General features: G+C 39.1%; 1 protein-coding gene across 10 annotated transcripts in view; it reads left to right on the top strand.

The window, feature by feature from the left end:
* Positions 1-14,641, top strand: part of LOC138332964 (rho guanine nucleotide exchange factor 18-like) — a 240,108-nt gene that overhangs the window by 116,023 nt on the left and 109,444 nt on the right. For all 10 annotated transcript variants that reach the window (XM_069281034.1, XM_069281040.1, XM_069281038.1 and 7 more), the window contains one exon: positions 9,173-9,269. In XM_069281034.1, the coding sequence (XP_069137135.1) occupies positions 9,173-9,269 (97 nt within the window). The remainder of the gene's footprint in view (positions 1-9,172; positions 9,270-14,641) is intronic.

The following is a 14,641-nucleotide window of genomic DNA, read 5'->3' on the forward strand; positions in this document are numbered from 1 at the left end:
ATGAAATCATCACTCTGAAATCCCTAAAATCTCAGCCTTCATTTTTCGGTACCTCAACATCCAGCGATACAAGCTTCTACTTCTGAGAGTAAAAATAGTTTATAGAGCTTTGTATAATGCTATATACCTTCTGTAACTCCCCGTTTAACTTTCAGTCATATTCACCAGAACCATCTTAGCTTAATTTTCAGTCATATTCACCAGAATCATCTTAGCTAGACTGAAGTTTATAAAACCATTAAAGCTGTCTGATGTTGTCAGAGCTCAATTTCCTAATAATGAGCAATGCTGTATTGCTAGGCAACACTCTAAGTTCCTTATGACACTGATCTTCAGTGAATACTGTTGAAATGCTGCTTGAGATGTTGGTCACAAATAAGGACTATATCCCCAGAAGAAAATATGAATACTTCTGAAGAAATCAGATTTTTTACACGTTTGCTATGCCCTGCTTTATACTGAAGTATTGTCCTGTTATGGGTCCTATCAAAATAGATAAGTCAATGAAACTCTCATATATACAGGAAATGTATTAGCTGTAATAATTGTCAGTGGTGTTCAGAAAAAAATTAAAAGGCTTAAAAAATAGTTCCCACTGAAGCAAAGATGTGCGCAATAAGACGTCCTGTCCAACATTTACTGATTAAAGTAGAAGTGTTTATTTTTCCAATGTTTCTATATAGAGTAGAATGGGACGTTTATTATTGTAAATGATTGGGCACAACAAATACAGAATACACGAAATATAACTTCAGTCTTCCCGATGGTTGTTCCAACTTTTATTCGTGACTCCAGGTTTTGGTTGGGCATATTTAGAATGAACCGGAGTTTTAATTGTCGGCCACGATTTACTGCATCAGTATTGAACTGAATAGTTTGTATTGATTTGGAAGGAAACAGGAAATAAAATGGAATGAATTGCAGGCACAGATTGAATTAGAGATAGCTGTTAATGGTTCTACCACAGTAGCGATTTACGTCATCGTCGTATATAGGGTACATATAAGTCCTATATGGCGTTGTGTTAATCAATATCAGGTCGGGCATGTCCCAAAATTCTGGACAAAGGAAAGTTATATCATGAAATGTTCGTGGGTACTTTCGTACCGCAGTACCGATTTACATAAGGATGGTGTATGAGATAGCGTGTATATTATTCCTATGTGGTATTGTAATCAATATCGGATCATGCATGTCCCCAAATTCTGGACAAACATTAAGGTTATACTGTATAATACGAAATGTCCGAGGTCTGGAACTTCAAAACCATTTCGTGGGTTGAAATAGTCATAGTTATAGTTGATGACTTGATAGTACTTTAATGTACCAGAATTGTGTTGTTTTAATATCTGTGGTTCATTAACAACCATGAAAACACTGAAGATTTCTGCACAGCCAATATTTTATGTTATACAGCATAAGAATTTGGGAAGAAAAAAGAAAGATTTCCAGCGGGTTTCCTTTGAAATTTAACCAATTTTAAAAATGCCTAGGGCCATTCCTATCTTAGTCTAAATAAACTAATTTGCGGGGTTTTATTTTCACAAATAACCAGTAGCCTTAAAAGCATTATTCACACAACAGGCTGTTACATGTAAAACCGCGATTTTGATAAATTAGAGCTATTTTGGATGAATCCACAAATTTAGAGAAATAAAGTCTGTTTTTGTGGGGATGATATTTTTAGGTCATCTGACCGAAGGTCAGGATGACCTATTGTCATCGTGTTTCGTCCGTCGTCGTGCGCCGTGCACCGTCCGCCGTGCGTCGTGCGTAAAACTATTTATACAAAAGCCTACTCCTCCTAAACCCTTGAGTGAATTACATCCATATTTGGTGTGAAACATCCTTGGGGAAGGACAATCATATTTTATATAAATAAGATAAGTCCGACCCCTAGGGGCAGAGTGGCGGGGCCCCAAAAGGGCAAATTTTCTTAATTTAAGCTTTTAAATCCTACTCCTCCTTCATCCTTGGATGGATTCATCCATATTTGGTGTGAAACATCATTATGGATGGACAATCATATATTATATAAATGAGCCTGGTCCGACCCCTAGGGGCTGAGGGGTAGGGCCCCAAAAGGGCAAATTTTCTTAATTTTAGCTTTAAAATCCTACTCCTCCTTCATCCTTGGATGAATTTCATCCATATTTGGTGTGAAACATCATTGGGGAAGGACAATCATATTTTATATAAATGAGTCTGGTCTGACCCCTAGGGGCTGAGGGGTGGGGCCCCAAAAGGGCAAATTTTCTTAATTTTAGCTGGCCCACTTCCTGTTTTCAGGTTTCGGTCTCCGATCTCAATGATTTTATAGGGGTTTAATTGATGCCGAACAACATACAACATTTTCGTAAAGATTTTTGGTATTCCAAGATGGCCGCTGGCCCACTTCCTGTTTTAAGGTTTCAGTCTCTGATCTCAATGAAAATTGGTCTATAGGGGTTTTAATTGATGCCGAACAACATGAAAACATTTTCATAAAGATTTTGGTATTCCAAGATGGCCACTGGCCCACTTCCTGTTTTCAGGTTTCAGTCTCCGATCTCAATGAAAATTGGTCTATAGGGGTTTTAATTGATTCAGAAGGGGGAACTTTAGGTGAGGACAATTATATTTTATAAAGGACCGAGCTAAGACCCATGGGGATAGTACGGCGGAGGTCCAAAATGGGAGCTTTGCTGAAATTTGGCTTTAAAATCTGAGGACTCCTCATATTAATCCTTGAATTGGTTACAACCATATATGGATGAAGGGCTACCAAGTTTGTTCAACAAATGATATTTACCTATTTCAGAAACTTACATATTCAACTAAGGAGTTCCTTGTATTGTTTATATTAATCGTTAACCAATGCTTTATACTGTGACTTTGTTGTTTTGTGCCATGAGTCAGATGACGGTTAAGGCCCATGGGCCTCTTGTTACGATTATGCAAGACTTTGTTGGGTTGTCTGAATTTAATCTGCAAAAAATCATGTGAGATGTATGAATCACATATAATCCTTGGAGTTTGTTTTATTGTAAATTTACCATTTGTTAAAATCTAATATCAAAAATTTTAAAAATTGGCACTATATAGTATTACATATATATATATACTGAACAATCCCTGTTTATTGGCTTATTCTGAATTTACATTTTTTTCATATCGAAATTCTCATAATTTTCAGAATGTACATGAAGATTCCTTTCTAAAACCAGCAATTTCCTTCTTTATCAAAAAGTCTTGAGTATAAGGAGCCAGGTATTTTACAGCTTTGAGTTCTAAGTTTTGAGTAGGAGTATGATTTTGACATTACATGCACATTTGTGCCATAACTTAAATTCAAAACTGCTTCCAAGGTCAGACTAATTCAGAAACTAGAAAACAAAATGAAAAGAATTTTCCCAATAGCATCGTAAACAGAATCAACTTCAAGGTTGGGGGATTAAAAGCCTAATGAGGTACCTAAATCTTTAGTTAGAACAATTTCCATGTACAGTGTCAACTGGTATTACAAAGTGATTAATTAACATTTCAGGCACCAAAGAATAATCATGCCGAAATAAAAATAAATTAAAAAAAAACCCGATAAGATAATTATCAATCTATAGCTACAATTAAGTGTGTGTGTCAGACAGTGTTCTAGGAAGAGGGGAACCTGATATATCTCTAACAGATCTGCCTGCTGCAGTAATGATTGTGGAAGGTGTTTTTCACAATTACGGTAATAATTGCTGATGGCAGTATTATTACTATTAGCCTTGAAGTTCACAAAAAAAAACATTCTATAAATCATTACTCCTATCTAGACCTTCAAGTTTTCTTGGAGCAAAAGTAAAGCCATTAGTCATTGTTTTTGTGGAAAATGAAGAAAGGAAGTACATATATATATAGTGTTTATTGGTATTTCTTTGCCAATAACTTGTGGGGGTTATATGTCTGCGTGTTTATATTGGTATTTCTTTGCCAATAACTTGTGGGGGTTATATGTCTGCGTGTTATATTGGTATTTCTTTGCCAATAACTTGTGGGGGTTATATGTCTGCGTGTTATATTGGTATTTCTTTGCCAATAACTTGTGGGGGTTATATGTCTGCGTGTTATATTGGTATTTCTTTGCCAATAACTTGTGGGGGTTATATGTCTGCGTGTTATATTGGTATTTCTTTGCCAATAACTTTGTGGGGGTTATATGTTTGCGTGTTATATTGGTATTTCTTTGCCAATAACTTGTGGGGGTTATATGTCTGCGTGTTATATTGGTATTTCTTTGCCAATAACTTGTGGGGGTTATATGTCTGCGTGTTATATTGGTATTTCTTTGCCAATAACTTGTGGGGGTTATATGTCTGCGTGTTATATTGGTATTTCTTTGCCAATAACTTGTGGGGGTTATATGTTTGCGTGTTATATTGGTATTTCTTTGCCAATAACTTGTGGGGGTTATATGTCTGCGTGTTATATTGGTATTTCTTTGCCAATAACTTGTGGGGTTTATTTTGCGGTGTATTTGTGTTATATTGGTATTTCTTTGCCAATAACTTGTGGGGGTTATATGTCTGCGTGTTATATTGGTATTTCTTTGCCAATAACTTGTGGGGGTTATATGTCTGCGTGTTATATTGGTATTTCTTTGCCAATAACTTGTGGGGGTTATATGTTGCGTGTTATATTGGTATTTCTTTGCCAATAACTTGTGGGGGTTATATGTCTGCGTGTTATATTGGTATTTCTTTGCCAATAACTTGTGGGGGTTATATGTCTGCTTTTGCTTTGCGTGTGTTATATTGGTATTTCTTTGCCAATAACTATGTTGCGTGTTATATTGGTATTCTTCAATAACTTGTGGGGTATATTTGCGTGTTATATTGGTATTTCTTTGCCAATAACTTGTGGGGTTATTGTCTGCGTGTTATATTGGTATTTCTTTGCCAATAACTTGTGGGGTTATATGTTGCGTGTTATATTGGTATTTCTTGCCAATAACTTGTGGGGTTATATGTTTGCGTGTTATATTGGTATTTCTTTGCCAATAACTTGTGGGGGTTATATGTCTGCGTGTTATATTGGTATTTCTTTGCCAATAACTTGTGGGGGTTATATGTCTGCGTGTTATATTGGTATTTCTTTGCCAATAACTTGTGGGGGTTATATGTCTGCGTGTTATATTGGTATTTCTTTGCCAATAACTTGTGGGGGTTATATGTTTGCGTGTTATATTGGTATTTCTTTGCCAATAACTTGTGGGGGTTATATGTCTGCGTGTTATATTGGTATTTCTTTGCCAATAACTTGTGGGGGTTATATGTCTGCGTGTTATATTGGTATTTCTTGGCCAATAACTTGTGGGGGTTATATGTCTGCGTGTTATATTGGTATTTCTTTGCCAATAACTTGTGGGGGTTATATGTCTGCGTGTTATATTGGTATTTCTTTGCCAATAACTTGTGGGGGTTATATGTCTGCGTGTTATATTGGTATTTCTTTGCCAATAACTTGTGGGGGTTATATGTCTGCGTGTTATATTGGTATTTCTTTGCCAATAACTTGTGGGGGGTTATATGTCTGCGTGTTATATTGGTATTTCTTTGCCAATAACTTGTGGGGGTTATATGTCTGCGTGTTATATTGGTATTTCTTTGCCAATAACTTGTGGGGTTATATGTTGCGTGGGTATCTTTATATTGGGTTTTGTCTGCGTGTTATATTGGTATTTCTTTGCCAATAACTTGTGGGGTTATATGTCTGCGTGTTATATTGGTATTTCTTTGCCAATAACTTTGTGGGGTTATATGTCTGCGTGTTATATTGGTATTTCTTTGCCAATAACTTGTGGGGGTATATATGTTGCGTGTTATATTGTATTTCTTGCCAATAACTTGTGGGGTTATATGTTGCGTGTTATATTGGTATTTCTTTGCCAATAACTTGTGGGGTATGTTGCGTGGGTTTGCATATGTCTGCGTGTTATATTGGTATTTCTTTGCCAATAACTTGTGGGGGTTATATGTCTGCGTGTTATATTGGTATTTCTTTGCCAATAACTTGTGGGGGTTATATGTCTGCGTGTTATATTGGTATTTCTTTGCCAATAACTTGTGGGGGTTATATGTCTGCGTGTTATATTGGTATTTCTTTGCCAATAACTTGTGGGGGTTATATGTTTGCGTGTTATATTGGTATTTCTTTGCCAATAACTTGTGGGGGTTATATGTCTGCGTGTTATATTGGTATTTCTTTGCCAATAACTTGTGGGGGTTATATGTTTGCGTGTTATATTGGTATTTCTTTGCCAATAACTTGTGGGGGTTATATGTCTGCGTGTTATATTGGTATTTCTTTGCCAATAACTTGTGGGGGTTATATGTCTGCGTGTTATATTGGTATTTCTTTGCCAATAACTTGTGGGGGTTATATGTCTGCGTGTTATATTGGTATTTCTTTGCCAATAACTTGTGGGGTTATATGTTTGCGTGTTATATTGGTATTTCTTTGCCAATAACTTGTGGGGGTTATATGTCTGCGTGTTATATTGGTATTTCTTTGCCAATAACTTGTGGGGGTTATATGTTGCGTGTTATATTGGTATTTCTTTGCCAATAACTTGTGGGGGTTATATGTTTGCGTGTTATATTGGTATTTCTTTGCCAATAACTTGTGGGGGTTATATGTCTGCGTGTTATATTGGTATTTCTTTGCCAATAACTTGTGGGGTATATTGTCTGCGTGTTATATTGGTATTTCTTTGCCAATAACTTGTGGGGTTATATGTTTGCGTGTTATATTGGTGGGGTTATATGTTTGCGTGTTATATTGGTTTCTTTGCCAATAACTTGTGGGGGTTATATGTCTGCGTGTTATATTGGTATTTCTTTGCCAATAACTTGTGGGGGTTATATGTCTGCGTGTTATATTGGTATTTCTTTGCCAATAACTTGTGGGGGTTATATGTCTGCGTGTTATATTGGTATTTCTTTGCCAATAACTTGTGGGGTTATATGTTGCGTGTTATATTGGTATTTTGCCAATAACGTGGGGTTATATGTTGCGTGTTATATTGGTTCTTTGCCAATAACTTGTGGGGGTTATATGTCTGCGTGTTATATTGGTATTTCTTTGCCAATAACTTGTGGGGGTTATATGTTGCGTGTTATTTGGTATTTCTTTGCCAATAACTTGTGGGGTTATATGTTGCGTTATATTGGTATTTCTTTGCCAATAACTTGTGGGGGTTATATGTCTGCGTGTTATATTGGTATTTCTTTGCCAATAACTTGTGGGGGTTATATGTTTGCGTGTTATATTGGTATTTCTTTGCCAATAACTTGTGGGGGTTATATGTCTGCGTGTTATATTGGTATTTCTTTGCCAATAACTTGTGGGGGTTATATGTTTGCGTGTTATATTGGTATTTCTTTGCCAATAACTTGTGGGGGTTATATGTTTGCGTGTTATATTGGTATTTCTTTGCCAATAACTTGTGGGGGTTATATGTCTGCGTGTTATATTGGTATTTCTTTGCCAATAACTTGTGGGGGTTATATGTTTGCGTGTTATATTGGTATTTCTTTGCCAATAACTTGTGGGGGTTATATGTCTGCGTGTTATATTGGTATTTCTTTGCCAATAACTTGTGGGGGTTATATGTCTGCGTGTTATATTGGTATTTCTTTGCCAATAACTTGTGGGGGTTATATGTCTGCGTGTTATATTGGTATTTCTTTGCCAATAACTTGTGGGGGTTATATGTCTGCGTGTTATATTGGTATTTCTTTGCCAATAACTTGTGGGGGTTATATTTGCGTGTTATATTGGTATTTCTTTGCCAATAACTTTGTGGGGTTATATGTTTGCGTGTTATATTGGTATTTCTTTGCCAATAACTTGTGGGGGTTATATGTCTGCGTGTTATATTGGTATTTCTTTGCCAATAACTTGTGGGGGTTATATGTTCTGCGTGTTATATTGGTATTTCTTTGCCAATAACTTGTGGGGGTTATATGTCTGCGTGTTATATTGGTATTTCTTTGCCAATAACTTGTGGGGGTTATATGTTTGCGTGTTATATTGGTATTTCTTTGCCCAATAACTTGTGGGGTTATATGTCTGCGTGTTATATTGGTATTTCTTTGCCAATAACTTGTGGGGGTTATATGTCTGCGTGTTATATTGGTATTTCTTTGCCAATAACTTGTGGGGGGTTATATGTATTTCTTTGCATAACTGTGGGGTGTCTGCGTGTTATATTGGTATTTCTTTGCCAATAACTTGTGGGGTTATATGTCTGCGTGTTATATTGGTATTTCTTTGCCAATAACTTGTGGGGTTATATGTCTGCGTGTTATATTGGTATTTCTTTGCCAATAACTTGTGGGGGTTATATGTTGCGTGTTATATTGGTATTTCTTTGCCAATAACTTGTGGGGGTTATATGTTTGCGTGTTATATTGGTATTTCTTTGCCAATAACTTGTGGGGGTTATATGTCTGCGTGTTATATTGGTATTTCATTGCCAATAACTTGTGGGGTTATATGTTGCCAATAACTTGTGAGGGTTATATGTCTATGTGTGTTCGTCTGTTTTATCAGGTAGGAGAGGACATCTGTCCATCCACATTTTATCCTCCATTTTATGGACTCATTTCATCATGGATTTTCAGCAAATTGCACACCTATACAGAATATCTTTGTCAGATCAAGTTTCAGCATTGTCAGCAAGTTCAAGGTCATTGATGTTATTTCTAGAAAACCGTACTCTCTTGACTTCATTTCATGAATATATTGATGTTATTTCTAGAAAACCGTACTCTCTTGACTTCATTTCATGAATATATTTTAAAGCTTGAACAAGTTCGAGTTTTATGTTTTTCAAGTACATGTTTCTGTTCTCTTAATCCTTTTATAAATTGCTGCACCTTAGGATGTTATTGGGAATGAAAAGAAACATGCATTTCTTCAGCTTGTTTAATGAGACCTTGAACTTGTCTAAGAGTAGAAGTAAGATTGTGAATCTGTTCTATGAGTGTTAATTACTGTAAGTATGATTTCCGTGTTTATTATATTTGGTGTGATACATGCAACAAAAGTGGGCCTATTTAGATAAAGTCACTGTAACTTGTTAGAATTAATCTCTTTTTTTTTCTGGTTCTATATTTAAACAAGATTTCTATTTCATGTTTTTTAGGATGTTCACAGAAAAGACAATTTGTCGCGATTTAGTACATCCTGTCCATCACTAGAAGTAGAGGGACGAAGCCTTCTACAGCCCGACATCGATGAAGGTAAGCAGGTCTCAACAGGAATCAACAATATATTGACCTTGACTGACTTAAGTTGTATAGAATGACCTTGACTGTCTTCTGCTGTATAGTATGACCTTGGCTGTTTCCTGCTGTATAGTATGATCTTGACTGTCTCCTGCTGTATAGTATGACCTTGGCTGTCTCCTGCTGTATAGTATGACCTTGACTGTCTCCTGCTGTATAGTATATGACCTTGGCTGTCTCCTGCTGTATAGTATGACCTTGACTGTCTCCTGCTGTATAGTATGACCTTGGCTGTCTCCTGCTGTATAGTATGACCTTGGCTGTCTCCAGCTATGACTGACAATGAGATTATATAGACTATGCATGTTTGGATGATCATCATTGTCTGACAACCCTAGCTTATGTGTCATGACCTTGACTTTCTCACCTATATTATTATGATGACCTTGACCAGTGCTAACTCTATATGATGACCTTCACCTCCCCAGCTTTTTATTGGCTACTCACTATGGAAATTTGACAGCTGTTGTGCCTTGCTATATAAACTTTGCACATCATAATAAATTTGCACTCGTCCTAACTTTTGTTCTTGGCTCCCTTTCACAGTTAACTAAACAATTGGGTTAAAATAGTTCCAAGTGCTCTAAACTTGTGGAATTTTGTCTTGTACATATACCTATCCCAGGTGAATCTGTGACCCAGTTTAATAGCCTGCACATGTAAACCTGACAGAGAGATACAGGACTTGAGTGTATGCCAGTCAAAGGGGGAATTATAAACACCAAAATACTATAGGGAGGGTGTGACAGTAAACAAAGTTTGGAGGAGATTCACTGTTATTATACTACTCCCTCTGACCTGTGTTAGGGTGGATTATTAGGTACAGACCTGCCTTAGTAACCACCTCTGTATAAAGACCACCTGCTTAATAAGACCACATTCTCAGGGTCCTGAATTGTCATTTTCACCTCATTTGGACCTATGTAGAAAGACTTCTTGGCTATAGAGATTTCTCCTTGTTCCTTGTATGGTCTTTATGAATAAGTTTGACTGTACATTCTGACCTGCCTTGGTGACCACCTCTCTATAAACACCACTGGCTTAATAAGACCACATTCTCAGGGTCCTAAATTGTCAATTTCAACACAATTTCCACAGTTATATAAACTGCTGTAGTCAGTTAGGAGTGCTAGTTTTGGGTCAGGACAAAGCATGTTGAAGACCATTAGGAGTGCTAGTTTTGGGTCAGGACACAGCATGTTTAGGACCATTAGGAATTCTAGTTTTGGGTCAGGACAAAGCATGTTGAGGACCATTAGGAGTTCTAGTTTTGGGTCAGGACAAAGCATGTTGAGGACCATTAGGAGTGCTAGTTTTGGGTCAGGACAAAGCATGTTGAGGACCATTAGGAGTGCTAGTTTTGGGTCAGGACAAGGCATGTTGAGGACCATTAGAAATTCTAGTTTTGGGTCGGGACAAAGCATGTTGAGGACCATTAGGTGTGCTAGTTTTGGGTCAGGACAAAGCATGTTTAGGACCATTAGGAGTTTTAGTTTTGGGTCAGGACAAAGCATGTTGAGGACCATTAGGTGTTCTAGTTTTGGGTCAGGACAAAGCATGTTGAGGACCATTAGGAGTTCTAGTTTTGGGTCAGGACAAAGCATGTTGAGGACCATTAGGAGTGCTAGTTTTTGGGTCAGGACAAAGCATGTTGAGGACCATTAGGAGTGCTAGTATTGGGTCAGGACAAAGCATGTTGAGGACCATTAGGAGTGCTAGTTTTGGGTCAGGACAAAGCATGTTGAGGACCATTAGGAGTGCTAGTTTTGGGTCAGGACAAAGCATGTTGGGGACCATTAGGAGTTCTAGTTTTGGGTCAGGACAAAGCATGTTGAGGACCATTAGGAGTGCTAGTTTTGGGTCAGGACAAAGCATGTTGAGGACCATTAGGAGTGCTAGTTTTAGGTCAGGACAAAGCATGTTGAGGACCATTAGGAGTTTTAGTTTTGGGTCAGGACAAAGCATGTTGGGGACCATTAGGAGTTCTAGTTTTGGGTCAGGACAAAGCATGTTGAGGACCATTAGGAGTGCTAGTTTTGGGTCAGGACAAAGCATGTTGGGGACCATTAGGAGTTCTAGTTTTGGGTCAGGACAAAGCATGTTGGGGACCATTAGGAGTTCTAGTTTTGGGTCAGGACAAAGCATGTTGAGGACCATTAGGAGTGCTAGTTTTGGGTCAGGACAAAGCATGTTGAGGACCATTAGGAGTGCTAGTTTTGGGTCAGGACAAAGCATGTTGAGGACCATTAGGAGTGCTAGTTTTGGGTCAGGACAAAGCATGTTGAGGACCATTAGGAGTGCTAGTTTTGGGTCAGGACAAAGCATGTTGAGGACCATTAGGAGTGCTAGTTTTGGGTCAGGACAAAGCATGTTGAGGACCATTAGGAGTTTCTAGTTTTGGGTCAGGACAAAGCATGTTGAGGACCATTAGGAGTGCTAGTTTTGGGTCAGGACAAAGCATGTTGAGGACCATTAGGAGTGCTAGTTATTGGGTCAGGACAAAGCATGTTTAGGACCATTAGGAGTTCTAGTTTTGGGTCAGGACAAAGCATGTTGAGGACCATTAGGGAGTGCTAGTTTTGGGTCAGGACAAAGCATGTTGAGGACCATTAGGAGTTCTAGTTTTGGGTCAGGACAAAGCATGTTTGAGGACCATTAGGAGTGTTCTAGTTTTGGGTCAGGACAAAGCATGTTGAGGACCATTAGAGTGTTCTAGTTTTGGGTCAGGACAAAGCATGTTGAGGACCATTAGGAGTGCTAGTTTTGGGTCAGGACAAAGCATGTTGAGGACCATTAGGAGTGTTCTAGTTTTTAGGTCAGGACAAAGCATGTTGAGGACCATTAGGAGTTGCTAGTTTTGGGTCAGGACAAAGCATGTTGGGGACCATTAGGAGTGCTAGTTTTGGGTCAGGACAAAGCATGTTGAGGACCATTAGGAGTGCTAGTTTTGGGTCAGGACAAAGCATGTTTAGGACCATTAGGAGTTCTAGTTTTGGGTCAGGACAAAGCATGTTGAGGACCATTAGGAGTGCTAGTTTTGGGTCAGGACAAAGCATGTTGAGGACCATTAGGAGTGCTAGTTTTGGGTCAGGACAAAGCATGTTGAGGACCATTAGGAGTGCTAGTTTTGGGTCAGGACAAAGCATGTTGAGGACCATTAGGAGTGCTAGTTTTGGGTCAGGACAAAGCATGTTTAGGACCATTAGGAGTGCTAGTTTTGGGTCAGGACAAAGCATGTTGAGGACCATTAGGAGTGCTAGTTTTGGGTCAGGACAAAGCATGTTGAGGACCATTAGGAGTGCTAGTTTTGGGTCAGGACAAAGCATGTTAGGACCATTAGGAGTGCTAGTTTTGGGTCAGGACAAAGCATGTTTAGGACCATTAGGAGTGCTAGTATTGGGTCAGGACAAAGCATGTTTAGGACCATTAGGAGTGCTAGTATTGGGTCAGGACAAAGCATGTTTAGGACCATTAGGAGTCTAGTTTTGGGTCAGGACAAAGCATGTTGAGGACCATTAGGAGTGCTAGTTTTGGGTCAGGACAAAGCATGTTGAGGACCATTAGGAGTGCTAGTTTTGGGTCAGGACAAAGCATGTTGAGGACCATTAGGAGTTCTAGTTTTGGGTCAGGACAAAGCATGTTGAGGACCATTAGGAGTTCTAGTTTTGGGTCAGGACAAAGCATGTTGAGGACCATTAGGAGTGCTAGTTTTGGGTCAGGACAAAGCATGTTGAGGACCATTAGGAGTTCTAGTTTTGGGTCAGGACAAAGCATGTTGAGGACCATTAGGAGTTCTAGTTTTGGGTCAGCATGTTGAGGACAAAGCTAGTTTTGGGTCAGGACAAAGCATGTTGAGGACCATTAGGGAGTGGGTCAGGACAAGCATGTGAGGACCATAGGAGTCAGTTTTGGGTCAGGACAAAGCATGTTGAGGACCATTAGGAGTGCTAGTTTTGGGTCAGGACAAAGCATGTTGAGGACCATTAGGAGTGCTAGTTTTGGGTCAGGACAAAGCATGTTGAGGACCATTAGGAGTTCTAGTTTTGGGTCAGGACAAAGCATGTTGAGTTGAGGACCATTAGGAGTTCTAGTTTTGGGTCAGGACAAAGCATGTTGAGGACCATTAGGAGTGCTAGTTTTGGGTCAGGACAAAGCATGTTGAGGACCATTAGGAGTTCTAGTTTTGGGTCAGGACAAAGCATGTTGAGGACCATTAGGAGTTCTAGTTTTGGGTCAGGACAAAGCATGTTGAGGACCATTAGGAGTTCTAGTTTTGGGTCAGGACAAAGCATGTTGAGGACCATTAGGTGTTCTAGTTTTGGGTCAGGACAAAGCATGTTGAGGACCATTAGGAGTTCTAGTTTTGGGTCAGGACAAAGCATGTTGAGGACCATTAGGAGTGCTAGTTTTGGGTCAGGACAAAGCATGTTGAGGACCATTAGGTGTACTAGTTTTGGGTCAGGACAAAGCATGTTGAGGACCATTAGGTGTGCTAGTTTTGGGTCAGGACAAAGCATGTTGAGGACCATTAGGAGTGCTAGTTTTGGGTCAGGACAAAGCATGTTGAGGACCATTAGGTGCTAGTTTTGGGTCAGGACAAAGCATGTTGAGGACCATTAGGAGTTCTAGTTTTGGGTCAGGACAAAGCATGTTGAGGACCATTAGGAGTTTAAGTTTTGGGTCAGGACAAAGCATGTTGAGGACCATTAGGAGTGCTAGTTTTGGGTCAGGACAAAGCATGTTGAGGACCATTAGGAGTTCTAGTTTTGGGTCAGGACAAAGCATGTTGGGGACCATTAGGAGTTCTAGTTTGGGGTCAGGACAAAGCATGTTGAGGACCATTAGGAGTTCTAGTTTGGGGTCAGGACAAAGCATGTTGAGGACCATTAGGTGTGCTAGTTTTGGGTCAGGACAAAGTATGTTGAGGACCATTAGGAGTGCTAGTTTTGGGTCAGGACAAAGCATGTTGAGGACCATTAGGAGTGCTAGTTTTGGGTCGGGACAAAGCATGTTGAGGACCATTAGGAGTGCTAGTTTTGGGTCAGGACAAAGCATGTTGAGGACCATTAGGAGTTCTAGTTTTGGGTCAGGACAAAGCTTTGGGTCAGGACAAAGCATGTTGGGGACCATTAGGAGTTCTAGTTTGGGGTCAGGACAAAGCAAGTTGAGGACCATTAGGAGTTTTAGTTTTGGGTCAGGACAAAGCATGTTGGGGACCATTAGGAGTGCTAGTTTTGGGTCAGGACAAAGCAGGTTGAGGACCAATCTATGCTTAAAGCATGTATTGTAGAATTTATTGGGTCATGTGACTTAGGGTATCTAGGTTC

This window comes from Argopecten irradians, chromosome 10, assembly GCF_041381155.1.
Source record: "Argopecten irradians isolate NY chromosome 10, Ai_NY, whole genome shotgun sequence".
NCBI classification, from domain to species: domain Eukaryota; kingdom Metazoa; phylum Mollusca; class Bivalvia; order Pectinida; family Pectinidae; genus Argopecten; species Argopecten irradians.